Raw genomic sequence first — 17,986 nt, forward strand, 5'->3', positions numbered from 1 at the left:
GATGCAACTGGAAACCATTATGTTTAGTGAAACAAGCCAATCCCAAAGGACAAATATGTTTCTCTGATGTATAATGGCTAATGTCAAATAGAAGAAAATGTTTAGGGATAAAGCAAGCATCTTGATATTTCATTGTGTTCTGGCCCTGTTTATACTCCTGAGTAACTATGGTTTTTCTACTTTTTACTTTGTAAATATTGCAGTTATTGATACGTTAAGCCTATGATTAGAAAGTGGATTGAAATCATTTTTTTTTACAAAGATTGAAGAAAAAGGAAGTAAGATGTTTGAAGGAAGGTGAGAAAGAGCAAAGTATGGTTATCTTCTTAGAACTGTATCTGTGAAATCTGTTTTCTTTTATTAATAAAAATTTGATTTTTAAACAAAAGACAGGAGGGAGTCAGCATGGACTTATCCTGCACCTGCTAATGCCAGCATCCCATATGGATGCCAATTCAGGCCTAAATTGCTCCACTTCCCATCCAACTCCTTACACACAAACTTGAAAGGCAATGGAGGATGGCTCAAGTTCTTAGGACCCTGCACCCACAATGGAGACAGAGAGGAAGCTCCTGGCTCCTGGCTTCAGTTTGGTTCAGCTCCAGCCTTTGCAGCCATTTGAGGAGTGAACCAGCAGATGGAAAGTCTTTCTCCCTCTGTCTCTTCTCTCCATAAATCTGCCTTTCCAATAAAAATAAATAATTCTTTAAAATAAAACAAAGGCTTCTACAGCTAAAGGCAACTGACTAGGCTCCCTTGTACCTAAGCAAGTGTTACACTGTTGGGAGAAAAGCAACCAAGATCAAGTTTCTAGCATTTGACTATAGCCTTCTTGATGCATCATAACATGGTAGAAAGTGATATGGCAAAGAGAGTAAGCAATTGAATCATTACTCACTTATTTAGCAGTATCATACTAGAAGCACATACCTGGGAGAAGAAGCTGTTTACCCAAAATAAAAACAAAAAACAAAAGAAAGGACACGGACACCTTCTCAAACCACAAGTGACTCACTGAAACTAGTCAATGGGAAACAGACTGAGTCTGATGTCATAACTCTGAAAGCAAAAACTAAGATCCAAAATTTGCTGACAGACTCAAATATGAATAAAAAAATTGTAATTGAAGGCATAAAAGGATAGGAGCATGATTGCAACTTCTTTAGAGGTTGAAGCTTAGCCCACCTGCAGCCCTTATCAAAGCAATGTCAAAGCAATGTCCCAACCCAGCTCCCTGATTTAAATGGCCTGGGAAATAGAAAATGATGGATCAAAAGGTTAGGTCTCTGTCACTCATGTACAAGAGTGGAACTGAGTCCTGAATTCCAGGTGTCAACTCCAAGCCATTGAAGGCATCTTGGAAGTCACCAAGGGGGTAAGAATCCTCTCCACTGTTTGTCATTGTTTTATCTCCCTCTCAAATAAATAAATTTTTTCTTTTATTTTCTGATTTACTTATTTTGCTATCATTTTCATGTTAATGTGATATTAATACAATCAGAACAGATTCAATGTAGGTCATAGATACAATTTACAGAGGTTAAAAAAATTGTGTTGTTCCAGCTATGCTTGTGCTATTATAGTGTTGGTACCACCACAACAGGCCAATAGAAAAAAGCTAAACATCTGCTTCAAAAATAGCATAGAGGATGTTATCACCTGTGGAGCAACAAGAGCTCCAGAACCAATTAGTGGGCTCCTCTGGGAAGGGGACATTTGGGATACAATGGACAATCTTCCCTCATGAATTCCCAACTTTTGGTATCCACAGGAGACTTTATCCCTTAAGACACAAAAGCTACATGTTTCAGAGCCTCTGTGTTGCAACAAACATACCGGTTTCTCTCCAACTGTAAGGTACAGGCCTTCTTTGTGCCATGCCTCCCATCCTATGTGCCTTTTGATGCAATAAAAGCTGAAGATTACCACTCACAGTTGCCAGTTCAGTGAGGTTATGAATTCAAAGGAGATGCAAGTCTGGGACAACTCTTAAGGGTGCCTTTTAGCTCTGCTTTCCTTTATGTGGCTGTAAAAACAGAACTCCTCCGGCTTCATGAATGGATAGGAGATAGGTCTTTGTAGGAGAATTAGGAAAACCAGGAAACTCGAGCACATAATAAAGGAAAAGTCTCAGTAGTATCTAAATTATATTTTTATTGATTGGAAGTTGTACTCAGAAACAGGGAAATAACAGGTGTTAGCCAAATGACTTCTGGAAAAACTTGACAAGAGGACTCTGAAGAGAAGTGCTGAAAACCTCAGTTCCATCTAATTGTTGGGCTGCTTTGTTCATCAATGGAGTAACTGATCAACCACAAGGAAACAGAGACCAGTAAGATGATTGGACACATCAGATTGGTGAGTTCAGTCCCATTTGACTTACAAAGCTAATGGTATCTTCATACACATTAAAACTAAATTTTTTTTTGCTGATGTTCACTTTTTCTTCACCATCACTTTGGAACTTGGTGTACTCCAAATTACTACTACTACAGAGGAATTACTCATAGCTTTTCTGCACCAAACATGGTCTAAGCAGGTATTTTAAAAGTTCATAGGAAAAAATGCATGTTATGAGAAATTATGTGCAGTTCAAAAAAGATAAGCTTGATTTAATGGTTTAATTCCATTTTTCAAAAATATATATATTTGATTTATTCACTTATTTGAAAGAGTTCTCTCAGTCCCTGGTTCAATACCTGCAACAGCCAGAGCTGGAGCAGGCCTAAGCCAGAAGTTAGAAATTCGGTCATAAGGGCCAGGAACTCAGGAATTACCTGCTAACTCACTGAATGCATATGTATGGGAAGCTGGATTTAACAATGGAGACAGAACTCAAACCCAGGCGATATAATATAGATGCTGGCGTCTGTATTGGAGAGATGGCTAGCAACAAAATAAGGTTATTTGGGCTGGGGTTTTTTTTGTTTGTTTTTGTTTTTGTTTTTTGTCTTTATCACAGTGGAAATCATACAGTGCCCCAGACTAAGTCTAACTCAAAAAATAAATCTTTCACATATATTTTCCCTTCACTTTCCAAACAACCTCAGTCCTCCAGACCTATGATGGGATTTGAATGAGTAAAGAGGGTGTCCTCTCTCGTTTACAGCTCCCACTTCTCCTCTTTGCTACCCACACTTCTCTATCAGAAGTATTTGACATTTCTGAACTTTGAATCCATCCATAAAACATGCTAACTACATTCCTGGAAATTCTGATAACCCAAAAAAAGATTTAGACTTCTTAAAATGGAGGACATCATTGTGACTACCATCTGTGACAATGGCAACTTATTTGAATGCAGGTTCAAACGCGATTGCATCACATTAGCTCTTTGCTAATATGTCTGGGAAAGTGGCAGAAGATAGTCTAAGTACTTGGATCCCTGCCACCCATGTGGAAGATCTGCTTGGATTTCCTGGCTCCTGCTTTCAGCATGATCCATCCCTGCTGTTGCAATCATTTGGAAACGAGCAGATGGAGGAGCTCACTTTCTTGCTCATTCACACTATTCACACTCTTGCTCTCACTCTCACTCTCTCTCTGTTTTTCTATCTTCAAATAAATAAAATACATATTTGTGAAAAGTCTTAAAATAATGAAGAAGATAAATTATTCACTTTTTATATCAGTACATAGAGTTTTGCCTAGAATAAAGTTTGATAGATGTTTTACAGCCCAGTTGAAAAGATGAAACCAAAGTGAAATCCATCCTGTAGATATCTGGACAATCAAAGCTTGCCTGAATTAAGAAACTTCAATGAGCATGGAGGAAAGTTATCAAAATGCGAAAATCCTTAGAAAATTTTAAGATTATCCCATGACTTATCCGTAATAAAAATGAAATACATGATATCATTGCGTTACTTGCTACCTTTCCTACTTCTGTGTTGATCAACAGTGTCTCTGATTGAGAATTATATAATTGAAATTCTTTGGCCAATAATAATGATATTTTGCATTTGATCCTGTCATGAACTTCATATCTCATTACGCATATGTAAATGCCACCATTAAACTTCTCCAGACTGCTTACTGAACAATAGCTCACTTCTACGGGAGAAAATTCTGAAAAGGGAGTGATAGTCTAAGAACTCAGTGTGTGCATATCAAGTATTCTCAAACACTGAGTCTTCAGATATATATTTATGTTATAATTATCTAATGGAATGATGAAATCTGAAGAATTTAAGGATCATTTAGAAATGAATATGTTTAAGTCGTAGGTAATGAGATCATCTGTGTTATTGTCATTTTATTTTGTTTTAATTTATTCCTGTCTACCCTGTAGGAAGCCATGAATGTGTCCGGAGTCAACACAGTGACTGAGTTCATCCTCCTGAGTTTCGCCTGTTCCAGACAAGTGGAAGTCCTCCTTTTTGTTCTGTTCTTTGTGTCCTACATCCTAACACTGATGGGAAATGGGGCCATTGTCTGTGCAGTGGTGCTGGACAACAGGCTTCACACTCCCATGTACATCCTGCTGGCCAACTTCTCCTTCCTGGAGATCTGCTACATCAACACCACTGTTCCCAATATGTTAAGGAATTTCCTTTCAGAGACCAAAATCATCTCTTTCACAGGTTGTTTCCTCCAGTTCTATTTCTTCTTCTCATTCGGTATCAACGAGACCTTCCTACTGCCTCTTATGGCTTTTGACAGGTACCTGGCCATCTGCTGGCCTCTCCATTACCCAACCATTATGAGTCTCCATCTCTGTGTGAACTTAGTGATCCTCTGCTGGGTAACAGCCTTCCTCTGCTATCCAATCCCTATCTATTATATCACACAACTCCCCTTTTGTGGCCCCAATACTATTGACCACTTTGTTTGTGACCCTGGTCCTCTGCTGGCCTTGTCCTGCATCCCTGCCCCTGGCATTGAGCTTTCCTGCTCTATTTTAAGCTCAACTATTATCTTCATCACATTCCTCTTCATCCTTGCATCCTATACCCTGGTTCTCAGGGCAGTGTTACGTGTCCCTTCAGCAGCTGGCAGACGTAAGGCCTTCTCCACCTGTGGTTCTCATCTAGTTGTGGTGTCCCTATTCTATGGAACTATCATGGTAATGTACATCAGCCCAACCTTGGGGAACCAGGCCGGGATACAGAAGATCGTGACTTTGTTCTATTCCTCAGTCACTCCTCTTGTAAACCCACTCATCTACAGTCTCCGGAACAAGGACATGAAGGCTGCTTTGAGAAAAATTCGAATGTGCACAAAGAGTGACCAGAAATAACGAGAACTTAAGAGTAAATAATGAGGAGAATTTCATTTTCACCACTTCCTTTCCCAGGTAAGAAGTAGTGCTGCATTTGTCTGCACTTAGACACAGATAGGAATACATGAATCTCTGCCTGGACTAGTACTAGGCAAAACTACCCTGATTAAATCACAAGTCATGCATTGCCTTCAAGACTTGAGGGGCTGGAATTTCAGTTAAATTACTTGGGTTTCTTAGTTTAGGCTTTTCTCTGAATCCAGTCTCTAATAAATACATAGTCATCTATTATATATGATCTCTTTCCTGGTCCCTAAAATTATACATGTTTGTCTTACAACAAACTCATATTCAGTTTACACTTGGCTTACACTTGTGCATTAATAAGTGGTAAGTAGAATACCCACACATTTTTAGCTCAGGTAAAAACAAATTGGTGACAATAAATACACCTGAGCAAAAAAAAAAATTTGTTTGAAATCAAAATGGCTGAAAGAATCTAAAGCATTGTCTACCAAATTTTTCTATTACTATGTGAGAAGGGTTATTTTTTTAATTTATTTTACTTTTATTTTAAGTCAGATGTACGAAGAGGAGAGACAGAGAGGAAGATCTTCTATCCAGTAATTCACTCTAAGTGACCTCAATCACTGGAGCTGAGCCAATCCAAAGCCAGAAGCCCAGAGATCTTCTGGGTCTCCCACATGGGTGCAGGGTCCCAAGGCTTTAGGCCATCCTCGACTGCTTTCCCAGGCCACAAGCAGGGTGCTGGATGGGAAGTGTGGCTGCTGGGATTAGAACTGGTGCCCATACGGGATCCCGGAACTTACAAGGTGAGGACTTTAGCTGCTAGGCCACCATGCTGGGCCCATGAGAAGGGTTTTAAGATGAGATTTCTAAGTCTTTCTCCAAAAAGTCTAATCATGATCTTTGAAGTAAACCCTGGAACTCTTTATTAAGGTTTGATCTTATAGTTGATCTTATACTCACAATTTGTAATAAATTTATGCCATAGGCAAAGAAATAGAAATCTTATATTAGTTAGAAGTGAAAGACAGCTCAATGACTTCCACGGATGAATTCAAACTTTAAAAATTGTGCCAGTAGACATTTGTTTTTCTAACTTGACTTTTGAAACATCTACTTATAAAATGAGAAATAGATTTCATTGTTCATACCATTTTCCACTTATGCAAGATTATTAAGATACATAGAAGATACACTGGACTTCCTAGTTCAGGTGAACACACAAGTAAGAAGAGGTAAAATTAGACAAACAGCAAAAGTTAATGTGTGTCTCATGCTAATCAAAGACAGATGCAGGGGTAACACTCTGGTACACAAATAGCATTGCTACCAGCAATACTGTCACCCCATATGGCACCAGTTAGAGGCCCAGTGCTCTAATCTGATCCAGCTTTGCTAATATACTTGGAAAAGCAGTGGAGGATGGCTCAAGTGCTTGGACCCCTGGACCCCTGGAGGAGACCCAGAAGAAGTTCCTGGCCCCTGAGTGCAGCCTGGACCAGCCCCAGCCACTATAGTCATTGTGCCTAGAAGCTGAACCAGCCAATGGAAGATCTCTCTCTCTCTAAGTCTCTCTCACTCTCCCTCCCTTCTCTAACTCTGCCTTTCATTTAATCAATGTATCTTAAAAGAAAAAAAAAGATTCAGAGGATGTGGATGACTGTCCCAAGTGACTTGACCCAACTATTTTTTATGTGATCAATTGGCACTGAATTTTATGTATTTCATTCACTTATTTAAATAATATGTCAAGCAAAAAATATTTGTTCATATTTAAATGTATCTATTACCTCTTTGGCATACATGGGAATTACAACAGTGTAGAAGATAAAATCCTTGCCTATGTGAAATTTGAATTTTATCAAAAGAAGACTTGTAACGAAATTGTTAAATACACCTTGACAATAGGATATTAGATTTTCTATCATTGCCTATATCTACAGTGTCATGATATGATACACTTAAGTAGTACAATGCTGGACTTGTGACTGTCACTGTAGGACTCTGCTATTGTAACAATATGGAGGAAAACAGTAGGGAAGGGAGAATGGGAGAGGAGGAGTGGGAGGTGGAGGTATAAATCCATACATCTATGAAGCAATATGGTGGGAAAAAAACAAGAATAAAAAGAAAGTTGCATTTCAGTGAAGGAAATATAAGTAGGTGAATATATAAATCTATAAATTTAATAACCATAAGCAGAACATGAATGTAGGAAATGCTGGGGTAATAAAGAAGATATCTTTGATAGGATAATCAGAGAATACTTTGGAGAGGACGTGATGTTTTAAAATAATAATCCATGCAAAAATCTAGGGAATTGGGTCCTGAGCAAGCAGAGGAAGAGGCTTGGGTTGTCAATGAGTAAGAAAAGGTTAGTTGGGCAATCCCCAAAGAAAATGGCATACATGTGAGGAAAGACAGGTGAGAGCAGATCATCTAGGACACGGCAGAAAGCAAGTATGCTTTATCTGAACTCCTGGATGGTCTGCTTAATACTGCATGTTAGGGGAATACACTAAGTTCCTCTGGTTTAACACTCTTCCCAAGTTGGAACTACTTACTTATATGTTCAATTTCATATACTTTCATTTTTTTAGCTTTCACTTTGTTCTAGCAATGATCTGCCATACCCAACAGAAAACAAAGAGGAAGAATACAAATATGACTTTCACAAGAAGGAATGGAAAATTAAAGATCATAAACTTACACTGTTCTTAAAGTCAAGCCGGTAGAGCTTATCTATGTGAAAAGTACATGGGTTACTTGGGAAAAACTAAACTCTCATTCTTTCCTCATTTCAAAATAATTTGTCAGCATGGGAATTCAGGCTACAGAAACAATGCAGCACAATAAATAGTGGTGCTCAAAAATATATATATGTTAGAGAGATGTTAGATAGATACAGAGGGTTTTTTTTTTTTTGGTAGCACCTTAACATGAAACTCAAAGGCACAGATAAAATTACAACTCATTAGGATCTATTCTTCCCAGGTCTAAAAATTAGAATCCAAATATGAGCCATTTGATGGTCTTCCTTAACCCAAAAGTATAACTCAAAACACTCTAGGAATAAAATGTGGACCTGGTGTGTTGGTTCAACTGGCTAATCCTCCATCTCCAAGTGCTGGGATAGGGGCATTAATTCTCATCACGATTGTTCCACTTCCCAACCAGCTCCTTGCTTATGGCCTGAGATGGCCCAAAGCCTTGGACCCTGAACCCAAATGGGAGATCTAGAAGAAGCTCCTGGCTCCTGGCTTCAGATTGACTCAGCTCTTGCTGTTACAGCCACTTGGGGAGTGAGCCAGCAGATGAAAGATCTTTCTCTCTGTTTCTCCTTCTCTCTGTAAATCTGCCATTCCATAAGAAATTAATGAATCTTAAAAATAAATTAATCAAATAAAATTAAATGTAAAGTTAACTTGTATATTTATTCATATCAAAGATTGATATGTACTTTCATGTGGCACCAACATTCTGCTCTGTCATCGGAAGGTGAACTTTGGAAGAATGTTCACAAGAACAAAAGAATCATTGATTCAGCATTTGTTTCAAGGATTTTAAAAATTCTTTTTCCACTCCAAGTAATTTCCCTACAGAAAGATCCAACACCTTTCCCCAAAGAAGGATAAATGGCTGAAAGAAAAGAAACAAGGTGATGATTGAGAAAGAGGGTGGGCCCAGTGCAGTGGCCTAGCGGCTAAAGTCCTCTCCTTGAACGCACTGGGATCCTATATGGGCACCTTCTGATCCTGGTGCCCCATTTCCTATACACCTCCCTGCTTGTGGCCTGGGAAAGCAGTCGAGGACGACCCAAGCCCTTGGGACCCTGCACCCGCATGGAGACCCGGAAGATCTCCCAGCTCCTGGCTTCAGATCAGCTCGGCTCCAGCAGTTACAGTCACTTATCGACTTATCGGACAGAACATCTTCCTCTTTTTCTCTCCTCCTCTCTATATATATCTGACTTTGCAATAAAAATAAAATAAATCTTTAAAAAAAAACAAAAAGAAAGAAAGAAAGGGGGTAATTTGGTGAAAAGATATTCCTGAAATACTGGATTGCACACGACTGCAGTAAACTATAGCCATAAAATAATCCTTCACGTATGTTTTGAAAAATTCCTTTTTTTCTCAGAGAAGTTACTCTTAAATGTGTCCAGTGACTTGATGACTGAGATAGGAAGAGGGAGTTTTATCACCTTGATCCAAACGACACAGCAAGTGGAACTGCAGGCTTCCGGAGGTTGTGTCTTGAAATGAGTGGCAGCAAGAGCAGTGCGCGCTCTGGATTCTGCAGGCAGGAAGGGCAGGAGGCGAGAACACTGCTTGCAACACAGTGAGTGGATGCTCAGCAGCTGTGGAGACCTGGCACCTCCTACTTTCTTACCCGTTAATGGGAGTAAGTCACCCTCACAGCAGCTCCTGAACTTCTAGAGAATTTTCTGTAGATGAATTGAAAGCATGAGGTCTGTAGTTAACAATATTGTTATTAGGAATATGTTAGAACAGATTTTAGGATTTCTTTTTTTTTTTTTTAAAGATTTATTTTATTTTTTATTACAAAGTCAGATATACTGAGAGGAGGAGAGGCAGAGAGGAGGTGGAGCTGCCGGGACCAGAACCAGCGGCCATATGGGATCAAGGCGAGGACCTTAGCCACCAGGCCACGCCGCCGAGCCCAGGATTTCTTAACACAAAAAAATGAAATAGATGACAATAGATCTACTACTTGGCTTGACTATAGCAATTATTTAACTATGTGTATGTATATCAAAACATCATGCTGACAAAAAATATTGCATCCTGCTGTATGCCTTATATATCCACAAGGGAAAAGAAGAAAACAACCAAATTAAAAAACAGGTAGCAATGAAAATAAAAGGGCAAAAAGGTCTGAACAGACATGGACAGAAAATGCACAAATAGAAATAGACATTAATCTTTAGGGAAGTACATATTAACATCAGAATTGGTGGGACAGGCCAGGCTAGGCTGCAGCATTTGCCAGGTCACATGAAAGTTGAGTCTGGGTAAGGGTTAAGCTGAGCTAAGCTGCAGCACCCATCAATGAGAGTGATATGGGGGCAGGCCAGTTAGTCAGGCTGGGTCACAGCACCCAACTGTGAGTGCCAGGACTAAGGGCCAACCAGGTCAGTCTGGGCAGTAGCACCTGCTGGGACAAGTGAGATCTGGGACTAAGAGTGAGCATGGTAGGGGAACTTGGGAACTCCCCTGCTAGGCCACAATTCCCACGAGTAAGCATGAAACACAGGGCTGGGACCAGCTGGGCTACAGCACGCATTGGCATATGTGTGAACCAGGTCAGGACGCAGGCTGGGAGGGTAAGCCCACAGCACACACTGGCACAAGCAAGAGCCAGGACAAAGTGCAAGCCAGGCCAAGTTGGACTACAATACCCACCAGGTTACATGACAGCTGGGGTGACCAAGCTGGGCTAAGCTGTTGCACTCACTGACCATTGAGAGATAGGACTGGGGACTGGCCAGGCTGAGACCTACTGTAACACCTGCTTGCAAGTGCCAAAATTGGAGGGAGGGGGACATCTCAGACTAGACTCCAGCACCTCATGGCACACAAGACCAAAAGCTGGAACAGGCCTGGTAGGGAAACTTCAGGGACTCCCTTGCAGAACTGCTGCTTCCACTGCTGAGTGTGAGAGCTAGAATGGGAGACAGGCTGGTCTGGGGGCTGACTAGGCTGGACTAGTTCGCTGTGTCCTCTGGCACACATGACAGCCAGAATGGGTGTAGGCTAACTGGACGAGGCTGCAGCATCAGCTGGCAAGTGCCAGAACTGGGTGTGAGTCATCTCAGGCTGAACTGCACTATCTCCTGGCAGATTCCAGACCCAGAGCTGTCAGTTACCTAAGATGGTACAGTGGACAGCTGCACATGGAGGATTTTTAGTCCATTGGAGCCAGCAGAGGACATCTGGTATCAAAGCAGAGGAAGGAGGGCAGAACAAATTGGTCAACTATCCCCAATGAGGTTTGATGGCAAATGGAGACTCTAAGGTGGACTATGTCAGACAGTGGACCTTGGAAGAATTTCCTCATCCTTGGACCTGTGAGATTGAGAGCATATCAGGACTATCAAAACCCTAAGAACATGTTCTGCACTGGGGACCCTGGGATGACATGGAGTGGCCATTCCCCATCCCTGGGCTCTGAGGCAATTGGGAGACTGGGTGCGACTCCTCCCCCTATCTCTCCCCTTCCCCCAGATACAGGAAAAAGAAAAAGAAGGTATGAAAATAGTGGTCTCACCCACTTTCCCCTAATCCTCAACCCTTCCCAACCTAATCAACTATGTAAACATCATCAAAAATAAAATAAAATGAAAGTCCCAGGGCTGGAAACATGAGGGCAATCCCCCTACTAGGCTGTACCTATTGCTGGTGAGCTCAAGAACCAGGGTTTGGGGGTTATAGCACCTGTCAGGATACAGGAAGGTAGGGTCTGGAAGCAAGTCAGGATGAGTTAAGCTGCAGTGCCTTTGGTGTGCAAGAGAGACAGGGCCAGATTAGGCCACAATAGAGACTGGCATGAACAAAAACTGGGGCTGGGAATGGACCTTGTGGGGGATCTCACGGGTCACCCTGACCAGGTTGCAGCACCCACTGGTTTGCATGAGGACCAGGCCTGTGGCAGGCTGGCTGGGCTTGACCACAGCACCTGTCAGTTTGCCTGAGAGACGGGGCTGCAGTGAAACTGACCAGGCAGCTACATCCATTGTCATGTTCATGGCTGGTGCAGGTGACAGACCACATCTGACCCTGCACAAGAGTCAATTCTAAGGTCACCCCATGCTATGCCAACATATTGGCCCCCTATACTCTACTTTTTCTAAGAAATATTATTTGCAATAGTTGTGCATGTTTATGGATTACCATGTGGTATTTCAGTACATGTGTTCAATGTGTACTGATCAAAACAGGATAATTCATATTTCCCCTTCTTTGGTTCCAACTATCAGAAAACAAGGGCAATTCTATGGCCAGGTATCTCAACAAATCTAATCTATTGAGAGATTAGATAATGAATAACACTGCAATTGTTCTTTTTTTAAAAAAAAAAAAAGTAGCAGACACTTCTTTTAGCCAAGAGAAGAAAACGTTTGAACTCTCACAAGTAGCACAATGACCCTGTTTTGTTTGTGCTTAGGTAAAATGATAGGATGACTTGTTTCATCATGTGCTCTCAGAGTGTAAAGTTACATTCTTGGAAATTTTCAGTTCCCCCCAAGAGACTGGAAAGACCTAGCCATGAGTGTCACTCCAACTACTATAACTTTAAGATCTATCTGGGAATGTCAGGTCAGTTGTGGCTGTCTGGAACTGCTTCCCCCGCTCAGGTTTGCCAAACTCCTTCACTGTCCACATGGAAAGCATTTCAAGGGTTTAGAGTTAGTATTTATATTTCATTCTACCTAGGAGAAATTTTGAAGTAAGTGAAAAATATTATTTCAACTCATTATAGAAAGAAAATAAACAAATTAAGACATGCCCCATGGGAGGTGAGCCTCAGAGCCATCTCTTGACAGTATTCCCTTTTGGGAAGCAATAAATGGATCTTTGAATGTATGGAAGAACCATTCCTTACATATGGCAGGATCCGTTATGTCCCATCTACCTTCTGCAATCAAGTCCTTCTCACAGCAGCCTTTTGTGTCTCCTCCAGTCATTGTGAAAGACGACCACTTGTCTCTAAGAAAACAGAAGGGAAATTCCTGGGAGCTTCAGTTTGGATTCCATCTCCTGAAACAGGTAACAACATGATACCATGTTCAGAAGAATTTTTAAAACTCATAGTACAGTTTTGGATTCTTCTGGCTCCCATCTACAGCTTTCTATGAGTTTAGTATGAGCATAGACATACAATGAATACTTCTTAAGTTATTACTAATCAAGATGATTCTACAGATAGTGTGTCATTCAATAATCTTTATAATAGCTCCCTTTAGAGAAGGCATGATTCTGAAATTTGTATACCTAAGGAAGCTGAGAGCATTGATTTCCTACTATTAGTAAGGAAACTTCTGGACTATGCAACAAAGATTTTCATATTACACAGGGTTGCCTACCACCCACACCAATCTAGAAAATCCTCCCTAGTGTTTAAGGATTTTCTTGAAATGAATTACCCAGTGTTACAGACATGACAGTACTTTCAATGAAACTAAATGAACAAGCTACAGAAGGGAAGGTCTAAGACTGCCACAGGAAGGAATTCTGAGGGGAAAAATTGAACTGTAATGAAAATCTCTTCCTCTCACTTCATAGAAGTTACAGACTAGATCAATCTCAGACATGGTCTACCCCAACCTTTCTGGAAATGACTGAGTTAAGAAATAAATAACACACACACACACACACACACACACACACACACACACCAAAAAGAAGTGATTGCTGTTACTTTACTTAGTCAAGTTGCCAAACATAATGTTGCTGCACCTGTGTTCACAGTGACCTCTATAGCTGTGCAAGATGAATTGGCCAGACTTCTGGTTTTGAATGTTGGTGATTGGAAAGCTCCAGCACTAAATTCTGCCAAGTAAACATAATAGTTTCTTCTGCATGGAAGAGACAATAAAAGATAATTACCAGTTCAGTGCTAGTTAAATACACTATGTTAAATACATAATGTTGACCTTTACACTTTGTGGCAGTGCCCAGCAAGGAGCCTGGGAGCCTTTGTACTTGGCGGGCTTGCAGGCGGCCTTCAGGGTATGGGTTTACAGGGAGCCTGGAGTATGGCACCAGCAAGGGCATGCAGGAACCTGGCGCCTCACATCCAGGCAGGGGAGAGAGTCAGGGGATTTCCCCACATGTTGCTGGAAGGGAGAGCAAAGCCCTAGGTTAGCATGCTGGCCCCATGTGCTGGTGGACTAGGCTTGGGGAACTTTGAATGGGCCTGAAACTATTTCTTAATTTCAGTGGTAGTTACAATGGCGTCTTTTTCATAATGAGATACAAACAGTAAGCATTTTTATACATTTCGGAGTAAGGAGAAATCTATGTCTATCAACTCATGCTTATTTATTTCTAGAGTTTTTCTAGACCAAAAACTGGGTGTGCACAAATAGGACAATAATCACATTTCAAAATCAGACCAAAATAATAACTTGACATTTGTTTATTTCACTCCCTGGGACATGTAAAATATATCTCTGGGTTTCAGTCTGTCTTGCACTGCCACTAACTAAGTGCCGATGCCTTCACAGATACAGACACATGAAAACCTTCAGCATTCCCGGAAACTCCAGCACCATCACTGGTTTCATCCTCCTGGGCTTCCCCGGCCCCAGGGAGCAACAGATCCTCCTCTTTGTGCTCTTCTTGGCTGTCTACTTCCTGACCCTCATGGGCAACGGTTCTATCATCTGTGCTGTGTGCTGTGATCAGAGACTCCGCATGCCCATGTACATCCTGCTCGCCAACTTCTCCTTCCTGGAGATCTGCTATGTCACTTCCACGGTCCCCAACATGTTGGCCAACTTCCTCTCTGACAGCAAAATCATCTCTTTCTCTGGGTGCTTCCTCCAGTTCTATTTCTTCTTCTCCTTGGGTTCCACTGAGTGCTTTTTCCTGGCAATTATGGCATTTGATCGTTATCTTGCCATCTGCCGGCCTCTTCACTACCCAACACTTATGACTGGACACCTCTGCAACATCTTGGTGTGCAGCTGCTGGGTATTTGGCTTCCTCTGGTTCCTGATTCCTATAACTGTCATTTCCCAGATGTCCTTCTGTGGATCTAGGATTATCGATCACTTCCTATGTGACCCAGGTCCTCTGTTAACTCTTACCTGTACCAGAGACCCTGTAATCGAATTAACTAGCTCCACCTTAAGTTCCCTACTTTTATTTGTTCCTTTTCTCTTCATCATGGGATCCTATGCTCTGGTTCTCAGAGCTGTGCTCATGGTTCCTTCAGCGGCTGGAAGGAAAAAGGCTTTCTCCACCTGCGGGTCCCATTTGGCTGTGGTGTCTCTTTTCTACGGCTCAGTGATGGTCATGTACGTGAGCCCAACATCTGAGCATGACGCTGGAATGCAGAAGGTTGTGACTCTCTTTTATTCTGTGGTCACTCCCCTTGTTAACCCTGTAATATACAGTCTGAGGAACAAAGACATGAAACAAGCAATGAGGAAAATGTTAGCAATACAAGATTAAGATACAGTCAAAAGATTCTAAGAGACAAACCTTTTTAATTTTCTCAAACACCTAACTTATGTCACTCAGAAATTATTCACATTCCTTTTGAACTTTTGAACTTCGTGTGCTGCAGCATCAGGGGACTGTAATTGACTTCCAAGGTATACTCTATCTCCCTTACCTTATTAAAGACAGAGACATAGATTTAAAAAGCTTGAATTTGGGGAGAAAACATATTTAAAAACAAATCTTCTAAAAACTCATAAAACTTACATGTGAAGATAAAAGAAAAAAGAAACTACTTATTTACAAGCATGAATCAGAATGTGATGTACCTTACAGACAATATGCCTGGGACTGTTACAACAGAAAAAAAAAAAACTCACCCTTTTACGCAGCAAAGCAGACACAACCCATATCATATCTGTTCTCAAGATAAGTAACAAAAAGTCCTAAGAGGGCTTAATTCCCAGGCAACCCTAAATTCATTTGGGAATTGAGTGATCATCTCTTTTTGTTAACTGACTTTGTACAAAAGAAGAATAAACTCTTACAACAGAAAATTATTTTGCAGCTTTGTAGGTAGACTGCCAAAGTTAGGCTTCTGTCCTTCCACAGAAATTGGGAGATGGAAGAATATTTCTCTTATAATAACATTGCAAAAGGATGATTTCAGGTCCTTGGGTTATGAACTGTGCCGCAGGCTTATTTAGCCTTCAAAAAATTACATATATTTCTGAAAGTAGAGAAAGAATTTTGTTAAGATTTATGTATTTTTATTGGAAAGTCAGATATACAAAGAGAAGGAGAGACAGAGAGAAAGATCTTTCCTCCGATGATTCACTCCCCAAGTGAGCCTCAACGGCCGGTGCTATGCCAATCCGAAGCCAGGAACCAGGAAGCTCTTCCGGGTTTCCCACACAGGTGCAGGGTCCCGAGGCTTAGGGCTGTCCTCAACTGCTTTCCCAGGCCACAAGCAGGGGGCTGGATGGGAAGCTGCCGGGACCAGAACCGGCACCCATATGGAATCCCAGTGCGTTCAAGACGAGGACTTTAGCCACTAGGCCACAGCGCCGGGCCCCAGAGAAAGAATTTGATGATACGTTTTCTGAAGTAAATTCCCTAAGCAAAAGAAGATGAAAATTCTTGCTGTCTTATTTTCAACTGGATTCTCACTTCTTACTTTTATCTGAGTTTTTGGTTACAGAAGTCTGTAATTTTGTGGTAACACTTAAAGTTTTTTAATTAATTTTTTCAACCAAAACAGATAATTTTTATTCTTCTTTTTTTTTTTTTTATCATCTTACTTAGTTGATTGGAGCACAATGGGTCAAGGACTATAGGAAAGTGGGTAAAGCCATTATTTCCACACTAATGTCATCATTTTTTTTCCTGTATCTGGGGTCATGGGAGAAACAAAGGGAGAAGCTCTTAGGGGCATTGGTTTGTGTCCTGGCAGCCCCGCTTCCCATCCAGCTCCCTGCTTGCAGCCTGGGAAAGCAGTCAAGGACAGCCCAAAGCTTGGAACCCTGCATCTGTGTGGGAGACCTGGAAGAGGCTCCTGGCTTTGGATAGGCTCAGCTCTGGCTGTTGTGGTCACTTGAGGAGTAAATCATCAGATGGAAGATCTTCCTCTGTTTCTCCTCCTCTCTGTATATCTGACTTTCCAGTACAAATAAAATAAATCTTTTTTAAAAATTTATTTACTTATTTTGTTATTCAATGATATAATGCCATAGGCTCCAGGATTTCCCTTCTTCCCTCCCCAAATCTCCATACCCCCCGACTAATTTCCCCTATATTAGTACAATAGTGTAGACCTTCTCAATCAGTCATAAACCCATTATTCTGCTACTTACGTGTATTCTGACACTGTAGGCAGGGACAATGGCAAAGAAGCCAGCATCCTAGTGTCAAGAAATACTTAACAGTTTCATTGGGAGTCCATATTTGATTTTGAAGTAGAGATGCACACTACATTGTATCTTCATATCTATATGTGATAGTCTCTACTACACAGTTGCTATACATCCGCTTAAACATCATGGCAACATTAATAGACAAAAATTAGTGCATACAAATATCCTCAAGTAAGTAAGAAAATACAACTAATATAATACAAAAAGAGCCAAAAATTTAAAATCAATATTGAAGAATTTTAAATATCTAGAAATGCTTTCTAATTTATTCATAAAGAAATGCAAATGAGAGTATAATAAATATACCGCTATCCCCTGCAAATAGACAAAGATCACAAATATTGTTGAAAACAATGACAGCTCATCTTTTACTAGTAGAGCATAAAGTGGTACAAAATCAGTAAAGATACTTGTCTTACTGGTATACTAATCCCAAAATAGAAAAGAACATATATATGAGAAACACGGGAACTGATTTCCATGGAGATCCAGGACCATCAAGCATCTCAGAGTTCTGCAGTGAGACAGTGAGGAGACAGGGATGCTCATAGTCCATAGCCCACCTGTCCAAAAAGGAGGGCTTCTAGATATGGGGAAAATTTGATAAGGGTGAAGAACAGGCTGGCACAGCAGAT

General features: G+C 40.8%; 2 protein-coding genes across 2 annotated transcripts; both read left to right on the plus strand.

Annotated features, from left to right (window-relative positions):
- Nucleotides 1–4,297: 4,297 nt before the first annotated feature.
- On the plus strand, nucleotides 4,298–5,239 carry LOC101523519 (olfactory receptor 11H6-like). Its single transcript, XM_012926813.2, has one exon. The coding sequence runs from the start codon at nucleotides 4,298–4,300 to the stop codon at nucleotides 5,237–5,239; it is 942 nt and encodes a 313-aa protein (XP_012782267.2).
- Nucleotides 5,240–14,505: 9,266 nt separating this feature from the next.
- Nucleotides 14,506–15,450, plus strand: LOC101523763 (olfactory receptor 11G2). Its single transcript, XM_004584882.4, has one exon. The coding sequence runs from the start codon at nucleotides 14,509–14,511 to the stop codon at nucleotides 15,448–15,450; it is 942 nt and encodes a 313-aa protein (XP_004584939.2). The 5' UTR covers nucleotides 14,506–14,508.
- The last annotated feature ends 2,536 nt before the right edge of the window (nucleotides 15,451–17,986 follow it).

This window comes from Ochotona princeps, chromosome 6 (genome assembly GCF_030435755.1).
Source record: "Ochotona princeps isolate mOchPri1 chromosome 6, mOchPri1.hap1, whole genome shotgun sequence".
Taxonomy (NCBI): domain Eukaryota; kingdom Metazoa; phylum Chordata; class Mammalia; order Lagomorpha; family Ochotonidae; genus Ochotona; species Ochotona princeps.

Coding starts and splice junctions, on each gene's coding strand:
- LOC101523519 (XM_012926813.2), top strand. CDS start 4,298: ATGAATGTGTCCGGAGTCAACACAGTGACTGAGTTCATCCTCCTGAGT.
- LOC101523763 (XM_004584882.4), top strand. CDS start 14,509: ATGAAAACCTTCAGCATTCCCGGAAACTCCAGCACCATCACTGGTTTC.